This window comes from Andrographis paniculata, unplaced genomic scaffold, assembly GCF_009805555.1.
Source record: "Andrographis paniculata isolate CXL003 unplaced genomic scaffold, ASM980555v1 Contig74END, whole genome shotgun sequence".
NCBI lineage: Eukaryota > Viridiplantae > Streptophyta > Magnoliopsida > Lamiales > Acanthaceae > Andrographis > Andrographis paniculata.
In genome coordinates, this window is record NW_026137611.1 from 1,392,541 (window position 1) to 1,414,138 (window position 21,598).

The 21,598-nt window shown below is 28.0% G+C and overlaps 2 protein-coding genes across 3 annotated transcripts; both read right to left on the reverse strand.

Moving 5' to 3' along the window:
* Positions 1-1,185: 1,185 nt before the first annotated feature.
* LOC127266015 (probable receptor-like protein kinase At2g42960) lies at positions 1,186-5,378 on the reverse strand. The gene is made up of 8 exons (XM_051296085.1): positions 4,577-5,378; positions 3,297-4,033; positions 3,107-3,211; positions 2,869-2,991; positions 2,617-2,787; positions 2,400-2,529; positions 2,089-2,298; positions 1,186-1,738 (listed from the first exon to the last, which is right to left on the reverse strand). Exons 2-8 carry the CDS (start codon positions 3,950-3,952, stop codon positions 1,616-1,618), a joined length of 1,518 nt encoding a protein of 505 aa, XP_051152042.1. The 5' UTR covers positions 3,953-4,033; positions 4,577-5,378; the 3' UTR covers positions 1,186-1,615.
* Positions 5,379-17,910: 12,532 nt separating this feature from the next.
* Positions 17,911-20,137, reverse strand: LOC127266191 (uncharacterized). 2 transcript variants are annotated; one of them, XM_051296355.1, is made up of 3 exons: positions 19,677-20,017; positions 19,396-19,525; positions 17,913-18,740 (listed from the first exon to the last, which is right to left on the reverse strand). In XM_051296355.1, exon 3 carries the CDS (start codon positions 18,694-18,696, stop codon positions 18,106-18,108), a length of 591 nt encoding a protein of 196 aa, XP_051152312.1. In that variant the 5' UTR covers positions 18,697-18,740; positions 19,396-19,525; positions 19,677-20,017; the 3' UTR covers positions 17,913-18,105. The 2 variants fall into 2 exon arrangements, with proteins under 2 accessions (XP_051152313.1, XP_051152312.1); XM_051296356.1 differs by lacking the exon at positions 19,396-19,525 and having other exon boundaries at positions 17,911-18,740; positions 19,677-20,137.
* Positions 20,138-21,598: the final 1,461 nt, after the last annotated feature.

The window sequence follows — 21,598 nt, forward strand, 5'->3', positions numbered from 1 at the left end:
GGATGAGAAGATTGGATAGATTAATATGATTTTATTATGGTCAATACTTTAACAAAATTTTAAATAATGCTATCATTTATTTAACTGCTTCAGCTAGCTCGTCATCCAAAATCTTAATTTTATCATGCCTAACCATGATGACTCTAAAATGTCTACTAATTAGTGAATGACTAATTTTGAACTACCATAAGTTGTATGCATAACACTATTTTAACACCATTGATTCAAACAAATTTTTTTAATTGACATGATAAACATAATACCCCTTAAGTAATTGATTCAATAGGTGGTGTTATAATTGGTATAAGAACTTCATATTTCCTTTATTTCAATATATATATATATATATATGACATAAAATATACAGTCGCAACTTATTAAGTATGCTCTAGGACAAATCACCTGCCCCTGGTTCTCGGCCATAATCCGTCTCATGTGTGCGAGCTCCCCTATCTTGTACGGCTGACTAATGACTCATATATTACTGGAGGTACGTGTTCCGCATGATTCTCCCATACTGTATGGTATATCCCGGGCGTGCACAGGGACGGCTGGTCTGGAGCCTCAGCGCGAGCGTGGCCTAGGCGCCGGACGTGTCAGCTTCCAGACACGTTACACTAGGCTAGGTCTCATGCAGACATTACAGTCCAGCATTGCCACATAATTCGCACCTCATAGATGTTTTGGTTTTCTTAAAAGAAAAACTTAAAGTGTGTTCGTTTGTGGTTTTAGTTTGTAGATTGGGATTTTGGAATAGTAAAAAATTGAATTTGAATAGTTTTTTTTATCTAATATATAAATAAAAATTAATGTGATATTTTGAATATAAAATAAATTTTCAGTATAATGTAAAAAAAATATAATTATTTTATATAATACTTTTTTAAGAAAAAAAAATATATAAATAGTAAAATGTTTGTAAAACACATAAAATAATGCAATCTTATATGAAAGTGAACGTGCCAATAAATAGTAAAATCCCCTTGGAAATGAAATGAACTATAGATAGGATAGATAGATACCCTACGGCCTACCCCACCCACCCAAGGCCACAATTTACTCATCGTCGTCATCATCATCATCTCCTTCCCATCCCATGTGACCAACATTCAAGGAAACCTCCCTGTCTCTATCTTCCCTCCTTAACACCAATCAATCATTGCTCCATTTCTCTCAAAAAAAAAAAAAAACCAAAACCCTTTAATTCTTAATTAATTGCCAAACATTACAACAGCAAACACTGTAAAAATGGAGATTCATAATCGTCATCGCATGCAATGCAATCCAATCCAATCCAATACAAAAACAAACACAATGCCCTATTCATCTGTACACAACAACCAAAAACATGTCATCTCATACATATAATGACAGAGAAAGAGAGAGATAGGTTGATTTCAAACAGGATGGGCCATATTATAATTATATATATATATATATCATCATCATCATCCCCTTCGGAGGAATCTCTTCGAAAATATGAATGAAGGAAGCAAAGGCTTTTGTCTGTCATCCCAAAGCTGTCCCAAAATCATAGGGGATGAATGGATGAATGCAATAATTCAACCCATCCGTCGCCTCGCCTCGCCAGAATATTTACTCGCTGTCGCATCTGTTAGTCCCTCTCGGATGCACGGCTATCCCATTGCTCCCCCTGGCTTTCCACATCACCTGTCGGACCACTCTCCTTTGCCGACTCCACTTCAATGCTCGTCTGGCTGTTCCTCCCCCGCCGGTCCTGAAACAATTAAGCTTACCAACTTCAGATCTAAGCCTTCATATATATATTAATTGCTAGAGTTCTTTCATATAGATAAGTCTACGATCTCGATTCAAGACAGTAACAAATGACAAGTGCTAAGAAGTACTTTAGCCAATTATCAGTTTCGAATGTCCCTACAATAATTAAGGTTGACCTACAGATCATTATCAACCATTGTCTATTTGACTCGAAACTTTGGCACAAGATGAAGGCTAATTAGTCGAAAAAGATAGCTACTAATAAAAACCCATGTATATATATATTTAGAGAGACTGATTTAGTTTCAAAACATGGATAATTTAGGGTTTATGAAGGAAGAAGCACACCTTGCGACGAGGAATCTCGTCCGTTTCCAGCATTCGGACAACCTGGCTCATCTTGGGGCGCTTCTCGGAATCGTGGTCAACACACCTGATGGCTATCAGAAGAGCACATTTCAAGGCCCGTGTCGTCGGCGGGGCTTCGATGTTAGGGTCAACAACTTCCTCTGCTTTCCGGTTAGCCACCATCATCTTGAGCCACTCGACAACATTCACCTATCGTATTCACAATTAAACAGCTCGTGAAACATGCTCGAATGCCATACTATCTTTCAATATCATTTATTACTTCACAATAAATGAAATTAACTCATTACCTCATCAGGTGGACGTCCGTAGTCGACAGGGTCTCTTCCCGTGATGGCTTCTAGCAGTAGAACGCCGAAGCTATAAATGTCACTTTTTTCATTCAACAAGCCCGAATTTGCGTATTCTGGCGCAACATATCTGCATTTATAGTAAATTTTAACATCTACTACTATTTTTCCAAATCTAAACATGGTATTCCAAAAACATGTAAGAACAAACACCTACCCGAATGTTCCCATCACTCTCGTTGTAATATGGCTTTCTCCGGATTCCAATAGCTTAGCCAGTCCAAAGTCGGAAACTTTGGCATTGAAGTCGTTGTCAATCAAGATGTTGCTCGATTTTATGTCGCGATGCACGACTTTCGGCTCTATTGATTCGTGCAAATACGCGAGCCTATAATGCCAAAGTCGGAGAACATTAAATTTCATAGCAAGATTTAAGCTTCAAAATGAAAGAGCTCAAAAATGAACTGACGCTTTTGCAGTGCCGAGCAAAACCTTCATTCGTGCTTCCCATGTTAAGCTACCGCGCTGCCTCATAGCACCATGTAGCCATTGTTCCAAATTACCATTGTTTACATACTCGTACACCAACATTCTTCAATAAAAAATCAAAAAATTATCTTCAAAGGAGAGAGAGACAGTCGACGAATTAATTATCTCTTCTGCATTAAAAAATTAAAAAAAAAAAAAAACAGTAAAAGAAAGCGAACCGGTGAACTCCTTCTATGCAATATCCGAGGAGCCGGACAAGGTTCTTATGCCGGACATGACCAATGGCTTCTACTTCAACCCGAAACTCTTTCTCCGCTTGTCCACTGTAACAAAATTAGTCGTGAGCGACAAAAAACAACAAAGCTTATCGAAAAATTCAGAATTGAAAACATACAAAAGAACACTCACAGGTTATTTAGTAGCTTCTTCACAGCTACTTCTGTCCCATTAACCAATTTTCCTCGGTAAACAACGCCGTAACCTCCTTCCCCAATAACATGCTCGGGTGAAAACCGACTCGTCGCAATTTCAAGGTCCCGGAGCGTGAACCAATGTCCCCAACCCAGATGAGACATTTCCGGCAAACCAATCAGAGGAGACGGCATCACAAGACCATACGATGAAGAACCTTGCTTCCAAGCATTTCCGGAACTTCCCTCGTCTCCCGACTGCGAGCTGTAGGTCCTATCATTGTGGTATATCGAACTACACTGGCTAATGTTGTCGGCTTCGCTCGATTTACTCGTCCCCAAATGAACCAGCATCTTCTCAGAATACTTATCACTTGATTTTTTATCATTAATGCTCGAGAACATACTATCCGGGCGATCACACGTGCTTTGTTCACCCACCCTGTCGACTCTAATTTCCTTAGACACATTGGGGATTTGGCTCTGCGAGTACTTGTCCAATGTTCTTCGCGATTTTCTTCTAAACATGACCCATACCGACAAGATTCCCAAAATTAAAACTATGAATGCTCCCACACATATTCCAATCAGAACCCACAGCTTCAATCCACCATACTTTTTCGATAACTCGGTGTTCAAACTCCCGGACGACATCTTCTGAAACCAAATCCCGTAAACAAGATGTGTTGAATCTTCAACCACAAACAAGAACTAATCCATGGAGTTTCAGACTCCCTACATACATCAAATTATCAATGAGCTCTGTACAATACACACACTAAACACAATCTTTAACAAAGTCAGGCTTTAACGTTACTTTGAATGTAATAGTAGGACTTGTCCAAACTAGCATCGACTCACACGACGTCGTTTTGGTAATTCAGATATTGCTAGATTACAAATCAACAGCAAATGGCAACAAAACCAGGGAATGGATTCAGCAGTAAATGAACAGAGAAATTAGAGCACATTTAATTTCAAGAATCGTTGAGCCATCAGAAAGTCAAATAATGATAATAATACATGGACTTGTATGGCAGGATTTTTTTGCCCCATCTAACAGATCGAGATATCTATCTTCAAGAATCTGTCGGCAGAAATAGGGAGCTATTGATCTACATTATTGAACATTTATGCACAAACCCAAATCTAGAAATTTTAAGGGTGAAAAATTAGGGCAAAATCAAGAAACGGCGAAGACTAGGTCTGAAATATTTCTAAAAGCTGGGGAGTACTGATTAGAAAGATAATAATAAATAAAAAATAAAAAAAGCTCACCTTTGGCAAGTGTTTCGAAGTCTGCCCACTTGATCTTCGTCTTCTTCTTCTTCTTCGTCTTCTTCCTCTTCCCTGAGAACCGAAAGAAACGAAAAGGGCACTTTTTGGTCTCAACAGAGACTCAATCAGCATAGACACAACAATGCAGATATAAAAAAACACCGAAAACCCAGGAAAGATAAGGAAAACAAAAGGATATTGAGCAGGTGAAAGAGGAGTAGTAGTTTGGAAGCAGAACACAGAAGGGTATGGGTATGGCCAAAAACCCAAAAGTGGGCCAAAGAGAATTTTTTTCAAGAAAACAAAAACCAAAAAAAGTCCCAAATGCCAAAGCTAAAATCTCTCCAGACAAAAAGAATCTAATCTTTCACATTTGGGAAGATTTGTTCCTCCAATCTCCCCTCAAATGGTGAAAATTTTTAGGGTGGGTAGGGGATGGGTGGATTATTGGGACGAAAGAATTTGATAGAAAGACAAAGAGAGAGAGAGAGAGAGAGAGAGAGAGAGAGAGACAGCGGTGTGTAAATGTGAAGAAAAACTAAAAATAATTAATAGTACAAACAAAAGGAAGCTTGGTTTGCAATGGAGGAAAAACCAGAGAGGGGAAAAGAAAGAGAGAAAAGGCAAAAAGGGATGAACAGTAGTAGTAAAGGCCAAGCAAGATTGTGAATTTTTCATAGATTGTGTTCATAGCTGGCAATGAATATGAACACACACACATTGACACATGTATAGTATTGTATAGATGCATACATAGGGAGGGGTGTGTATGTATATGTCATATGATGAGTCATAGGCCTGTGAAGTTTGACCATTATAATGAGAATGACAATGAGGAGCTCTCTCTCTCTTCTTTTTCTCTCTCTCTCTTATAAACACACAGAGAGAGATACATATATATATGGAAAATTGTTGCTTGGCATCCACTATATGGGCTGGCATTCAATGTGCATAAAAGACACTTAATTCAGTGGTTAAACCTGCTCATCATTTTTATTGAATCGACTTTTAACCTAAATTAATTACCATTTTGCTTTGTTAAGGGGTTGTTAGTGAACTTTGTTTACGGTGCTTAATTGACTCAAATAAGCAGTACATATATATACAGAGGTAGGGTAAGCATTCAGAATTTTTTTGTCAAAAATAAAAATTAATTAAAATGGAACCGAAAAATCAAATTAAATCCAAAATTCCGAAATTTTTGTTTTTTTATTATTTTTAAATTTAATTTTTTATAATTATTTTACAATATTAAATATAATTAATAATTTTTATTTTTTATTTTATTAAAATAGTAAATATATAATAATAATAAATATATTAAGATATTAAAATAATATAATAATAATAATAATAATATAAATATATTAAATTTCAACACTATGTTGAATTATTGTAAGTTTTAGATGATTGTTATGCAATTTTATAGCTCCAAAAATAGAGGTTTGGAATTTTAAAAGTAAAAAATAAAATAATTAAAATTAGTATCAAAATTTTAAAAATATATTGTATAAACAAAGCCATAGTTATTACTACGTGTTAAGGATAATTTAAAATTTTTATTTAATTTATTTAAAGACATCTTTAACGGTATATTATTAATTAATAGCATTATTTCTGAAAAAAAAATCAAAAGATATATTACAGTATATTGTATCAGTATATATTATATTTTTTGTAAGACTGGTATTTATGTTAGGTATAAAAATTATGTCGTTAATATAAAAAATAAAAAATAATACTTCCTTGTCCTTTTTCCTTGTGAAAGAAGATTTTTGAATTTTTGCAGTAAATTAAAAAATAATATTTCCTCGTCTAGTTAGAAAGTATACATATTTCTATTTTGGGACGTCCAATTATAAAGTAAACATTTCATTAAATACCTTACTTTTTTCCACAAATACCCTTACTTTACATCACATAGTTACTTTTACACCAAAAAGCAAGATGAAAAATGTCATTACACTATTTTTAACTACCCACTATAATTAAAATATCATTATTTCTTAAACACCGCGCCAAAGTAATTGTATACTTTATGAGTGAACGGAGGGAGTAGTATTTTATTAGTCAGTGGAATTATATAAGAGATTTTGGCATCTCTGCCTTTAATTTTATGTAAAAAGTAAGTGCATATGTTATGTTATATTTGTAATTTAAATAAAAATTGATGGTATTTTTGTATTAGTATATGATTATTTTGATTAAAAAATAAAATGAATACTTTGAATTAGACATACTAAAATGATAAAAAAATAATTTGAATTATGACGAAAAAAGTATTTTATTTTAAATTATTGACTTTTTATGTATAAATAAAATATTATATATATTCTGTTAATATATATTGTAGTTTTTGTAATATCTATAGATAATCGTGACACCTGTAAATAGATTGAGTGAACATTTCAAATATTATCACTACTTTTTCTACTTTTCTCATATTTTTCATTAATTTTTTAATAAATTTTATATAATATTCTCATTTTATCTTTTACTTACTTTAATATTATAAAATCATTATTTTTTAATCGTTTGCTCAACCAAATTTACATAAATTTACCAAAATGAAAAATTATATTTTATGAATATTCTTGTAGCGTAAAGTGTATATTTATATTTATATGGTGTAATTTATAAATATAAAAAATTATATAAAATAATATAAAATAAGAATACGTAGAGAATATAATTTTTAAAGTATAAATTGAAGTTTATAATCAGAGTAGTATTCTAGACGAACTATATTTGTATTGTAGCAACTGCAAAAAATAGAGTGATGAGTTAGAGATGACATAAGTAAATACACTTATTTGTTTGATACAAAAAATTGTGTTATGATTGTTTAATAATGAGATTTTATGAATAATAATAATAATAATTCATTTTTGTTAAAAAATATGCATAAAAATGATTATTAATATGAATAATGAAAATTGGAAACAAACACAACCTAATTGTTTTAAGAAAAAATATATGTACTCCCTCAATTCCATTTCAATGGTTTTTTTTTTTTTTCAGTAGATTAAAAAAATATTATTTTATTAGTTATATATATAATGATATATTTATAATTTATGTAAAAATTAAAAATTATTTTAATACTATTATATATTTACTTTTATTATAATTGAATAATATTGGAATATCCTGAAATGGCGAAAATAGTACTTTTAGTGTGGAAGAGTATATATTTATTATTGTACCAAAATTAATTACCAATACTTTCTTATTAATTTCTCTCTCACATTGGTTTTGTTTACACTATTTTATTTTTCAATTGTGATTTCCTAAAAATAATAATAATAATATAAAATATATTTTATAAAAGTCAAAAAGTAAAACATAAAAAAAAAAATCAAATATTTATTATGAAAAATAAAAAAAATCAAAATACTTAATAAAAATAATATATTTTATATTTTTGGCACAATTTTTCGCAGTACACGTAAAAAACAAAAATCAATTCATTTACAAATGCTTATTTGCTCTGATAATAAAAGGGGCATTACATAAATAATTTTTTTGAAATGTAATATAATTTCTTAATTTTGATGTAGTATTTAAGTTTATAAAATAAATAAAAATATTAATATTAAATAATATCTATATTTAAACAAACTCAAAATGGCAATGTTTATTAATGGAATGTGTATTTCGTAATGAAAGATGATATAATAATAGCTAATAATAAAATAAACTTATAAAAATACGCAATAATTGTAATGCAATGATTAAATTGTTTAGGGTCAATTTATTGTGTTTAAATTATGGTGAGGATATTTTAGTCAATTAAAATAAAGGTACATATATTTTGGTGCTTATTTAAATCTTATATTAATGGGATTACATTTTTGTTATGCAAATTATTACCGAAATAATTTCCTTTTCTTTTTTCATATAAAATAAAATTTGATTACGGAATCGATGAGACAGTCTACTTAAATCTAGTCTTAAATTGGAAAAGGGTTTGGGGGTTTGTTCGTATGATTTTTGTTTTATCATTGTTTTATTACTAAATTAAATAATTTTTTATATTTTTTTTTATAAAAAATAGTATAAAATATTTTCTTTAAAAATGAAAATTGCCTAATATATTTTTACCCAAAAAACTAATTAAATTGTCAAGCAATTCAAACCCAAGACAATGGAATTTGATTTAAACAAGTTAATAGCAAAATATATATATATATATATATGAGACATATTTTTAATGTTTTGGATGCATAATTTAAAATGTGGTGTTGGTTTTGTTTTTTGTTCATCGATTTGTCACAGTTAGAAACTTCGTTTGCAGATATATAAATTAATGATGTATTTTTTTAATAGTTTAAGTTTTTCTTTTTTTTTTTGTTGGCTTCTCTTATGCTAATTGGTATTGATCGTCACTCCATCGCAGGTCATTACTTTTACTTGGGTAATTAAAAAGTAAAATTTCATTTCTCACTTCAGTGCAGAGTCTGAATATCGTATCCTTGGATATTCGACTTCAGGGCTTCGTTGGCTTTGTCGGCTTCTTACTGATCTCGGGGTTTCTCAGCATTCTTCCACTTTTCTCTATTGTGATAGCACGAGCACGATTCAGATCTCTTATAATGATGTCTTTCACGAGCGCACAAAGCATATTGAGATTGAATGCCACTTTGTTCGATAATAATATTCGTGCAAGTACTGTTCACCTATCACCTATCTTTTGCAATGATCAAACTGCGGATTTCTTTACCAAGTCCCTCCTCGTAGGCCGGTTCTCCACATTATTGAGCAAACTCAAGTTGGTTTCTACTTTACCACCTTGAGTTTGAAGGGAGTGTCAGCGTATTTTTGTATATTGTTATTTGGGGTTCACATATGTATCCATCTATATATGAACGTTGCAATTTTCTTTTTAGTTAATAATGCAGTTTATATTTTTTCGCAAATATTTCAATATGATACCAGAGCACTAGGCTAAGTTTCGAGTTCGAGTCTCGCCCGTCCCCATTTACGGCATATGCATGTACAAATTTCGCATACCTGCATATGCACTTGAGGGGGCGTGTTTTGGACTTCCGTTCGCGGATATATAAATTAATTATGCGTTTTCTTAATAGTTTGAGCTTTTCAATGAGAAGGTCATTATGCGCATCCGACAGTCACTCTTGATTCCACTTTCATTTTGCTTATATGAGTTTATTATTTATTTTCAAACATTATAAATCTTAAATTTTTTGGTTATTGGTAGTTTACTTCTTTTGACTATTGGAATTTGTTTTTTATTTAATAAGTATATTTAAATATTGAATAAAAACGAATTTTACATTGATTACTTTTGTCTATCTATTGTTTATTTGTTTAATCCATTAATTTATTTTTTTTTTTAATTCATTATACAAATTTTGTATTAAGTTTTGATATTGGTTTGTATTCTTTCCATTAAAATTTTGATATATGATGTTATTTTATAATTTTACGATTGATATTTTAGAAAAAGGTAAAATATTTTTTACCACTAATGTCTTCACCAACACATAAATTATTCGAAAACAAGTTATAATATAAGCCTTTTTTTTTCTTCAAATATTTTTTTATGTATTGCTAACTCACTAAATTTTTTTGAAAATAATTTTCTTGTATATATCGAATAACATTGAAATGTTTAAAAATTCATCTGAAAGTATTATTGCACCTGGACTATCAGTTGAAAATACTACACAGGATGACGATGCAATGGAGGTTGTGGAACTTCTGAACTTACCGAATCCCAATGTAAAAAGATAAGAAACTATGCAAGAAATATCATGTGTTTGAAATCATTTTCAACATTTTATAAATAAAGATATAACACAGAAAACTAAGTATGTGCATTGCGGAATAATATTAAGCGGTGAATTTAAAAACGAAACCACTATACTTAATGTTCATTTGAAAAAGATGCAAAAAAATATATCTCAAGTATAGATCTTAAGCAATCGCAATTGATTTGACAATTTAAACAAAATTCATGTCTTAGTATTTAGATTTTTTATCAAGAAGAGGTTAAAAATATCTTAGCTCGTATGACTATTACTGAGGAGTTGCTTTTATTAGTTTGTTGAAAGGGAAATATTTCAATATTTTATGTTTAAGACTTAGTCTAAGTTTAAAATTTTATTTTAAAATATTATTTCACGTGATTGTTTTGAGTTGTACGATGTTAAAAAGAATTTGTTGATGATATTGCTTAAATATGCAAATTACATTTGTTTGACAACTCATTATATTGAAATAATTGGAAATTGATCAAAAGAATTATCAATTTTTATCAAATTTCTAATCATAGGAGTAGAGACATTGATTGGATAATTGAGAAATGCTTTTATTATTGATAATGTTTCCTCAAATGATGTTGCGCTGGTTTTTAAAACTATCAATCAGTGGGGAGAAAATATCATACATTGTAACCATATATACATTAGATGTATTTGGAGGTGCAAGATGATTCGACAGAGATTGCATCTTATGTGAAGAAAATTAGAAATATTAATTGATTTGTTAGGTACTTAGGATTTTAATTCATTAAGTTTAAATAATATTATGAGTTAGAAAATATATCAAATAAGAGTTTGTTGTACTTAAATGTTATCCACGGATGAAACTCAACATATTTGATGTTGAAAGCAACAAATACGTTTGAGAAAACTTTTTTCTAAATTTAGTGTGCTAAATTCGATATAGAATTGATTTTGAATCTAACGATAGAATGTCTAGAAAAATATGATTAGATAAAAGCAATAAGGATTGTGATTTTTTTGAGAATTTTCTACAAGATAACTTGTAAGATTTATGGATCTTTATATGTTACATTTAATTTATTTCTTTATGAGATGTACAAAATATATAATTTATTGAAGATTTCTATAAAAGATAACGATGATAACTTAAGAAAAATGATTGAAAATATGAAAAGAAAAAAATTAACAAATATTGGAAAAATCTAAATATGATTAATAAGATAATATTCATGGTGGTGGTTGTTGATCCTTAATACAAATTGAAATGAATGAAACTTACATTGTCAAATATGTATAATGTTGAATTGATTAACTCAATTGCAAGAAGTTAAAAATAAATTGTCTAACATGTGTGGTGACTAAAACAACAAAAATATTATAAGAAAAAAAATTAATAAGCAAGAAAAACTGTCAAACATTCGACTCGATGATAATAATACACTAAAGGTTGCATCGAGAAATGTGAGATCTATTTATGAAACTTTTCACCATAAAAAAGAATGGTAACGATCTTCTTAAATTTCTTAAAATAAGATATAGAGAATGGAGAATCAAATTTTAATATCTTAGATTTTTGAAAAAATAATAAATACAAATGTCTCATATTTTTCCAAACCGTCTATGATACTCTTGTAATACACATATCAACTGTAATATCGAAGTCAGTATTTAACACTAGGAAATGAGTATTTGATTAATTTAGAAGTTTTTTAAGTTTAAAAGTTGTAAAGTATCTAGTTTGAGTTTAAGATTTGCTTTGCACATCTACCCCATTTAATGTTGAAGAAATTCTCTAAGATTAAATAATAATAATAATAATAATAATAATAATAATAATAATAATAATAAAATGTATTTGAATATTTAAAATTTTATGCATTATTAAAATTTATTGTTCTTAATTAATTAATTTGCTTTGTGATATAAAATATTTAATTTTATGTTCGTATAATCTTCAACCGCGCAATTATTTTATTGGTTGTTCTTTTTTGGTGTGTTTGTTTTGGAGTTTGAATTTTGGTTTGAGATTTGAATAATAAAATAATTAAATTTGAATAGTTGTATGATATCATATAGACATATATTAATGTGATATTTTAAATATTTTAAAATTAATTTTTTTATATAATATAAAAAATAAAAAATAAATGTTTGTTTTTTATATTTTTAATTTTTTTTAATGAATAGTACAAATTTTATAAAATATTACAAATGAACACATCCTTTGTGGAAAACACAATTCTCCAAAAATTTATTTTCCTCCAAAAAAAAAAAAATTTATACATTATACACATTCATTATTTTTATATTATTTACACAAATGGAATATTACTACCGAAATCGAATTGTACATCTTTATATCTCACATAAAAAAACATTTTTTCAAACTATTTCACTAAACAAACAAACCAATAATATATTTGTTGTTGTAATTTAATTATTTTGTCCTCCTACTAATGTGTTAACTTGTGAGATAAAATAGTAATATGTTTTTATCTTGTGTGTGCGCTTGTTTTTTTTTTTTTTAATATTATTTCAAATAAATGAAGAAATTTATATTTATTTTTTTGAATTTTTTTATTCAAATTTTAGATTTTGCTAATTTGGTTGGATCCGAATTGACTTAACTTTTTTTTAAAAAAAATATTAAAATTTTAAATTGTTTCGAATTCAACAAATTATTAATATTACTATTTGTAAATACTAGATACCATGTAATATTAAATTGTCTTAAGAATGTGAAAGAAAGTTACAATGCTAATAACATATCCAAAACATAAATATTCAGTCATTTAGATTTTGTTTGGTTTAAACTTTAAATAATTATATATTTATATATATCAAATAAGTTGCGGGTACAATACTGAATATTATACTGAACAATATCAAATGTATTAACAAACAACATATGATATTATTATTGATAACATATCTTTTATATTAATATAATACAAATATAATACATAAATTAACAAATATGATATAGTCTTGCATAATACGTATTGTGTGTAATAAAAATATATATTATTTTTATATATTATGTGTAAATTAACACTGTAACTCTTTCCATATAAAATATTCTCTCCGTTCCAATACAATAGTCTTGTTTATCATTTTTGTCCGTCTAAAAACAATAGTGTTATTTCCATAAATAACTATATCACCATAAAACTATCTCTACTTTTTCATTTTTATTACACAATTGTCACTACTTTTTACACTAATACACTCACAGGGGCAAAAAAATATTTTATCCATATTTTTTTTTATCAACTACCAATATAATATCAATATTCTTTAAATCTCGTGTCCAACCCAATTAAAACTCTATTTATGGGACGGATGAAGTATTATACTCTCTCCGTCCGCAAACTAATGTCCTACTTTCCTATTTGAGACGTTCAATAACTATTGTCCTATTTTATTTTTTAAACACAAATTTTATATTTTTACCCTTCATCTATTTATTACTTTTAATCTCTACCATACACTTAAGAGTAAATTTGTCCATTCATAACAAAAAAAATAATCACCTAAAAACCTGTGCAAATATACTTTAGGACAATAGAAATTAAACGGAGGAGGAAGTATGAAAATAACATTTAAAATAAATTTTAAATTTAGATACAACCCAAGCTGCAAATCCTTATAACTGTTTTGGAATAAGTAACATTATACTTCCGTCCAAATAAAATTATGTCGGAATTTGAATAATGGCAATAATACAAAATTCCGTGAGAATCCAAATACATGATCAAAATTGAAAAAAGTCAACAACTTACATCTGTCATTAAGGATTTCATAAAATTTCTACACTGCATTAAATGTATATATATTTCACCCATTTATTTTTCACATGCAAAATTTTTTTTTATTATTTTATTTTATTTTTCAACGTTATTATTGTTTTGGCCTTTTGTTTAAATAATTTTTTTGAAAATTTGATCTTATAGGTAATAGTATAAAATTAATTAATTGACGAAATATTTTATAAAATTAATAAATATTAAATATTCTCTTTGTTTTAAATGAAGAGTACCCTTTTGCCTCTTAACTATCTATCAATTTTATTTTATTTTTTATTTTGGTCCGTCACATGACAAGTATCTATTTTTATTTTTTTTTAGTAATTGTACTATTTACTTAACATTACAAATACCCTTAAAATTATAATATATTATACAAATATCATTATATTTATATCATACAATAATATTTAGTTTAGTCTTTTTTGACATTTATTTCTACTACATCTAACATTGATATTTCTAAAACTCTGTATAAAAATGCAAATATATAGATAGATATAGGACGGATGAAGTATTATTTTTTTATTTATGTTTGTTCCAAAATAAGAGTATTGTTTCATACTCTAGTCATTGTATTGTCTATTTAACATAATAAATTTTTGTACAATTTACAATATATTAGATAAATGTCATTATTAATATATACTATAATACTAATAAAAGTATTTTTATCTTTTACTATAAATTAATATAATAATAGTATTAAACAATTTCCGTGTAGAAAATATAAAACTCTTCTTACGAGACAAAGGAAGTATAATATTTTTTTAAAATAAAAATATTTTCGCCCAACTATATTTTTTATATGTTTTTTTAATTAGTATTATATAAAAAATAATACAAATATAATTCACTCACAATGATATATATTTTATCGACTCACATAAATTAAAATTTGAGTAAAAAAAAAAATTTGTTTATTTTTGTCCCGTAAGAGATGATCTGATGGCGTAAAAGTTGAACCTGTGACTGTAGATTTACGCACTTTCGAGTAGCTGCGGATTCCTATATCATTAAAAATATATATATATATATACAAATTTCAAATTAGAAATATTAAATAAACACCCTTTATATATAAATATAATCTTGATTTTTTTATTGGAATACTGATCTAAATATGTATTTGGTCATAAATTTTATTTCCTTTTTGACCGAGCCAAATAATTTACCATTTTTTCCAACGGTTATCAAGGGCGATTTGGTCATTTCGGGCTTTCCGAAGAAAGTGGCTCTCATGTCCGCTGCCACGTTGTATGTAGAATTTTCAAAATAAAAGTCTTCTTTATTTAACAAGTATTATAATTACGTATTAATTTTTCGGTATCTGTTGAGATTGATTATTCAATGATGAATACACTGTATATACAATATATTGAACACTGTAAATATTTATATAAAATTATATATTACATATAATATATGTAATAAAATAATAATAATAATAATTATAATATATTATGGAATTGCATAAAATTAGATATCGGTCAGATCGGCTCTATTTACTTGGTAATGATTTTTCAATTTGTTTTAGGATACAATTATTACGAATTTTATAATTATTTCATCTTGTAAAATATTTTATTCAATCAATTATTTAAAAATAAAATAGAAAAAATATATTATATCTGAAATTGTAGATAGTATATCGATTTGATCATTCGAGTACCATGAAATTTTAAAGGTGTGCAATTGTCTGTGGATCGTGTTTGGCAATCAGCTTATAGCCGTTAGCTGATTCAATTAGCTGGTTTGACTAGTTGATTCGATTAGCTTTTTGTATTAAAATGTTCGGTAAAACAACTATTTGATATTAGCTGTTTATACGTAAAATGACAATTAAGGATATTTCTATTTTATTTTTGTTTCTAATATATTCAATTATGTTCTTTTGAGTTTAAAATGTTTAAAAAATTTTGTTATTAGTTATTGAAAATTGTAAAAGTGTTATAAAAATATTTATTTTTATTAGAGTTAGATTTAAAAAAATAATATATTTATTAAAATATATAAATAGTTTTTTCTATTGAAAATGATTTAAAATATAAAATAATAAATTTTTCATGTATATATTTATTATGTTAGTAACCTTTCAATGGGACAGAGAGAGTAGTAAAAATATTGAATTAAAATAGTTGTACAAAATGATTAAACATCTTGATATAATATTTTGAATGTGAATCTAAATTTCAATATTCCCTCCGTCTCATTGAAATGTTGTCATTTTTCATTTTCGTCCGTCCCAAAGCAAGACTACTATTTTCTATTTTAGTAGTATCTATCTAACATAATAAATATCATTCAAACTTACACTATATTACACAAATGTCATTATTTTTATATTACACAATACTAATAGGGGTATTTTCGTCTTTTTTTCACTACAATCCATTATAATACTAATATTCAAAAATTCATGTGCAAAAAGTAAACGACAACCTTGCACCAGGACGGAGGGAGTATAATTTTTATTTTGTCCGGTCACATTTATTTTTTGTATAATTGTACTAACATTAAAAATATTTTTATATTTGTATAATTTTCGTACAAACATTTTTTTATTAATATTATAAGAAACTAATGAAAGTATTTTTGTAATTTTTTCTTTTTTAATTTGTACTAGGTTTTGATATAATAATTAATATTTAAAAATCATTTAGAAAAAATAAATAACATCCTTAGGCTATTTTCAATTTTGCGCTATATAGGTCCTATGTGGTGAAAGTTTTATTGGGCCGCTTATTTAGACTGCTAGGCCTAATTGGGCATTAGGTTCACCTCATAGACTGTTGGGCTAATAGGCCGAATGTTCCGATTTGGACTAATTTTAAGTTATATATATATATATATATATTTTATTTTATTTTTGTGACAATGTAAATGCTCCTTATATCTCATAATATATAACAAAATTATTGAAAAAATAAATAGATAAATTGTAAAATATATAATTATTCTTAATTTTGTGGGTTCTATTAATAAGAAGAAAAATAAAAAACTTGTTATGTCATGCAACACGGCAGTAAAATGAATTCAAATTATACCAACATTCATAGTAGATGATATGAATAATATCATTATAGCAAAAAGAAATAAATATATTTGATTTTATTTATATAGTAATGTGACAATTAAACAAATTACTAGGACTACTTTGTCTGAATATTCATATAAAACTATTTAGGAATACAATCAGTCTGTTCACTCATCCTTGAAAAATGAAATAATTTTTCATAAATATCATTTAAATATACATAGACATTAATATAATATATATTATTCACTCATAAAATTTAATTATTAAATAAAAAATATTATTTTAATAATACCGTCTCAGTTCTCTATACCGCAAGCAAAAATCAATTCATTTAAAAATGGCTGACTAAAAAGACCGAATATATATAGTAGCATAGTAGTGAATAATAAAAATTATGATAATAATAATACTATTACATGCATACATACATGTATTTTGCAAATATATGTCAAAGAGACTATATATAATTATTCAAGTAATCAATAAATGTATTGCATTGAAATAATGTGTTTCTTCGTACAATTCTTCAATAAATGTATTACATTGAAATAACGTGGTGTGCGAACTATTATAAAGATCTCATTCAATTTTTTGCGTGATATTTAAATATTAATTATTATATCATAACATAGTATAAATTTAAAAAATTACAAAAATAAGTGTTTTATAATACTAAAATAAAAATATTTTTAATGTTAAATACGATGACACAAAATGTAGATAAAACTAGGACGGAAAGGAGTATATTTTATAGAATCGTGAGGTTGCATGGTAATTATTTATTTATTTATTTAAAAAAAAATGACTCAGAAACCTTAACCATAGTCTTAGGTTTAGCATCTAATCCAGATTCAAAACTAGAATTAAACATTACATCTGTTTCCCCATAAAACATTTTGAAATGGATTCACCTAATCAACAGAAATCTTACATTCAATCCCCCACAGAAGTCTTGAATATCTGAAGCAGCACCATTTTCTTCGCCTTGTCGAGTGTTTTCGCATTGTATCCTCTATATACACCAAGTTTAAGAGCTCGCCGCCCTTCTTCGGCTGCCTTCTTCCTCAAACTTGCCCACCGAGTTGCTGCATCCGTCTCGTTTGTCTTGCATTCACTCTCGTCTTCATTCTCCTGTGACAACTTAGCAGCATCATCCAACGATTCATTACACTGTTGTTTAGTTTGCTCATCATCTTCATCGACTCTTTGTTGTTTATTTTCCTTATCATCTTCATCGACACTTTCTTGTTTAGTTTCCTTATCATCTTCATCGACTCTTTGTTGTTTAGTTTCCTTGGCATCTTCACGACCATTTTGTTGATCCTTATTCTTAGGAGCACCTTTGTTTCCCCACCATCTCATCGAGACGCTGGACAGACCAGCTGATGGGAATCCATACTTAAATTCATCCGAAGCAGATGGGCCCCCTTTATTCACAGTCGAGCTAAGCATGATCTGTGGACCATGGGTTGGGTTATCCTTGGACGGTTGTTGCCCAAGTAATCTTGATGTTGGATTTTCCATTAGCAGGATGGTGAGCGCGCCTTGAGACTGAAGAGCTACGAGTTCTACAAGAAAGCCAGCCAAATCCACAAGAACAGAAATACATGAACATCTATCTATATGTGTATCCATAATTCTATATATCAGATGAAGCAGCCAAGTTTATGTATATGAATCTTGTGCACAAACATAAATAACAAGAGTCCCTGAGAATTCAATAGAAGATGATAGTGGAAGTGATCGATTATTTATGTCAAGATCAAAAGAGACTACAGATTTGGTGAAGGAAATCTTGCGAGTCATTGGCTTTCACAATGATCACCACAAAACATCAAAACAGAGTGTCAAAACACAGACTTGAACTACTTTATGACACCTCATAAGTTGACAAAAGATTTCTACTTGTAGACTGAGAAATGGATTTCTAAGAAAACTAGTTTGCCATTACAATTTCTGTGAAGTCTGAACTCTGAAGATACAGGTGCTGACTTACTAAAAATTTCCCTAATTTAAAATCCAACAGCAAAAACTGTTCAATAAGTATGCCAACAAATAGTAAGCACTAGAATGTTAAAAACAGAAAAAGGATAGGAAGGTTACAAATCCATGGAGAAATACTGGAATTCGATCTACATCATTAAGTTTCTATTCATTTATGCGGTAAGGTTTGTGTCGATCCATTGTATAAACTGTTAATGAATAAACGTAAAATAAACTTACAATCAGAGAGGCAATACAGCTAAAATTGGCAGGGAATCATTCCTTTCCCCAGCAACTTCGACTGTAGTAAGTTTATTCCCTTTTTCTATTGCGTCATCATCAATTTCACCAATATCTTTTCCAACAAGAACTAAACATAGGAAATAGTTAAACTGTAAGAATGGCAGGCTGTGGTTAACATAGATCACAAACCGGCAAGATAACGACTATCACTCGATAAAATGAATATAAATTGAACAACAAACACTAGCAATTTCCATGAAATTAAATTAATAGCATACCCAGCAAAATCAGTCACATCGTGATAGCTACTGAAAAAAACCCTCGGCTTTGAAAATTTACAACAACAACAACAACAACAATTCAAGATTAAAACACGATGAAGCCGAATGCAGTAGCGATAGATGGAGAAGAGTCGAGCAGAGGCGTCAGTTTGAGAAGCAGAAGGGGAGCGAATCGATATTAGAATCGGGGTTAGGTAATGAAATTCGATTGATTTGGGTAGACTTAGCCCAATCGGTTTCGAACCTGCCGCCGAACCAAAACTGAAACCGGTTTTTCCGAACCGTAAACTCCGGTTCGAATCGCCGGTTTTGTGTTCGAACTGACGGTTTGGCGTTTTTTTTTTTTTTTCTATAAAATACGTAATCGGGCATTATGCAGCGGGCAGGAGCAGAAGCATGAGGGTGGATGAAATAGTGAAGAAGAAGTAAAAAACAGGAGAAGGAAGGAAAGAAAGAAGGATTGGGGAAGAAGAAAAAGAACAGAGAGTGACTGCAGCCGGCGGGCTGTGGATGCGTGATGTTTTGATTAGGGTAGTAGTTTTGGATAAAGTATATATAGGTTGTCATGTTTTAACAAAAAAAAAAATTAAATTAAATTAAATAAAATACACATACGATTTTTTTCAAAATTATTAATATATAGTATATAGGGAAAAAATTATTTTCGTCCCAATATAATTAAAATTCATCAATTTTTGTCTCAATAAAAATTTTATTAATTTTGGTCATAAAATAACTAAAACTTATCATTTTTTTGTTCCAATATAAATTTTTTATCAATTTTAGTCTCAATATAATCAAAACTCATCATTTTTTGTCTCAATATAATCAAACCTTATTTTTTTTGTCCCACCGTCAACAAACCGACGAAAAATGCTGGCATGGACTTGCAAGATTGTACAGTTTCTTCGAATATAAATATAAGGTTTGATTTCTTTTCACGTCAGCATTTTCTGTCGGTTTATTTATGGTGAGACCAAAAAAATAAAGTTTGATTATATTTGAACAAAAAATGATAGAGTTTTTGTTATATTAAAACTAAAATTGATAAAAAAAAAATTATATTTGACAAAAGATGATTAGTTTTAGTTATATTGAGACAAAAAATAATAAATTTTGGTTATATTGGGACCAAATTTGATAAAATTTTTATATTGGACCAAAATTGATGAATTTTAGTTATATTGGAACTAAAAATAATTTTTTTCCTAGTATATATTTATATCCTTATATTTTTTACTCAATTTTTCATATTTAAGTAAAAAAAATTATTTATCCCATTCATTTTTTTATCATTTCTTTTATCCGATTCTATAAAAAATAATTTATTTAAATTTATTTATTTTAAACGGACAGATATAAAAGTATTATTTTTAATTGAACATATCATATACTATTCTATAAAAAATAAATAATATTTATATTGATAAAAATAAATAATTATTAATGATATAAAAAATAATACTGTAGTAATATTATTGTATATTTATATACTCTATCCGTCTCATAATTATGTATCGTTTGTTTTTGCACGGAGTTTTAGTATTATATTAGAATATAGTAAAAATATAAATGACTAAAATGGTAATATTGTAAATTGTAAGAATATTTATAACATTAGGTACATAATACATTTATTAAAAAAAGAAATAAATATTAAAATAAAAAAAATAGTTTATTATAGGATAGAGGTAGTATTAAATTTTATAATTTTTATTAAATAATGGTAATCAATACTATTCATTTTATATTTTAATAAATTATACTTCACTATTTTTTAAAAGTATCATAAAATACTTTATTTCATACAAGACCTTATTTATTATTTTTATTTATCTTAAAATAATAGTTTTATTTTCAGAGTATTCTTCCCTAACAATCTATTATTTTTTCATTTTGGTTTATCTATAATAAAATAT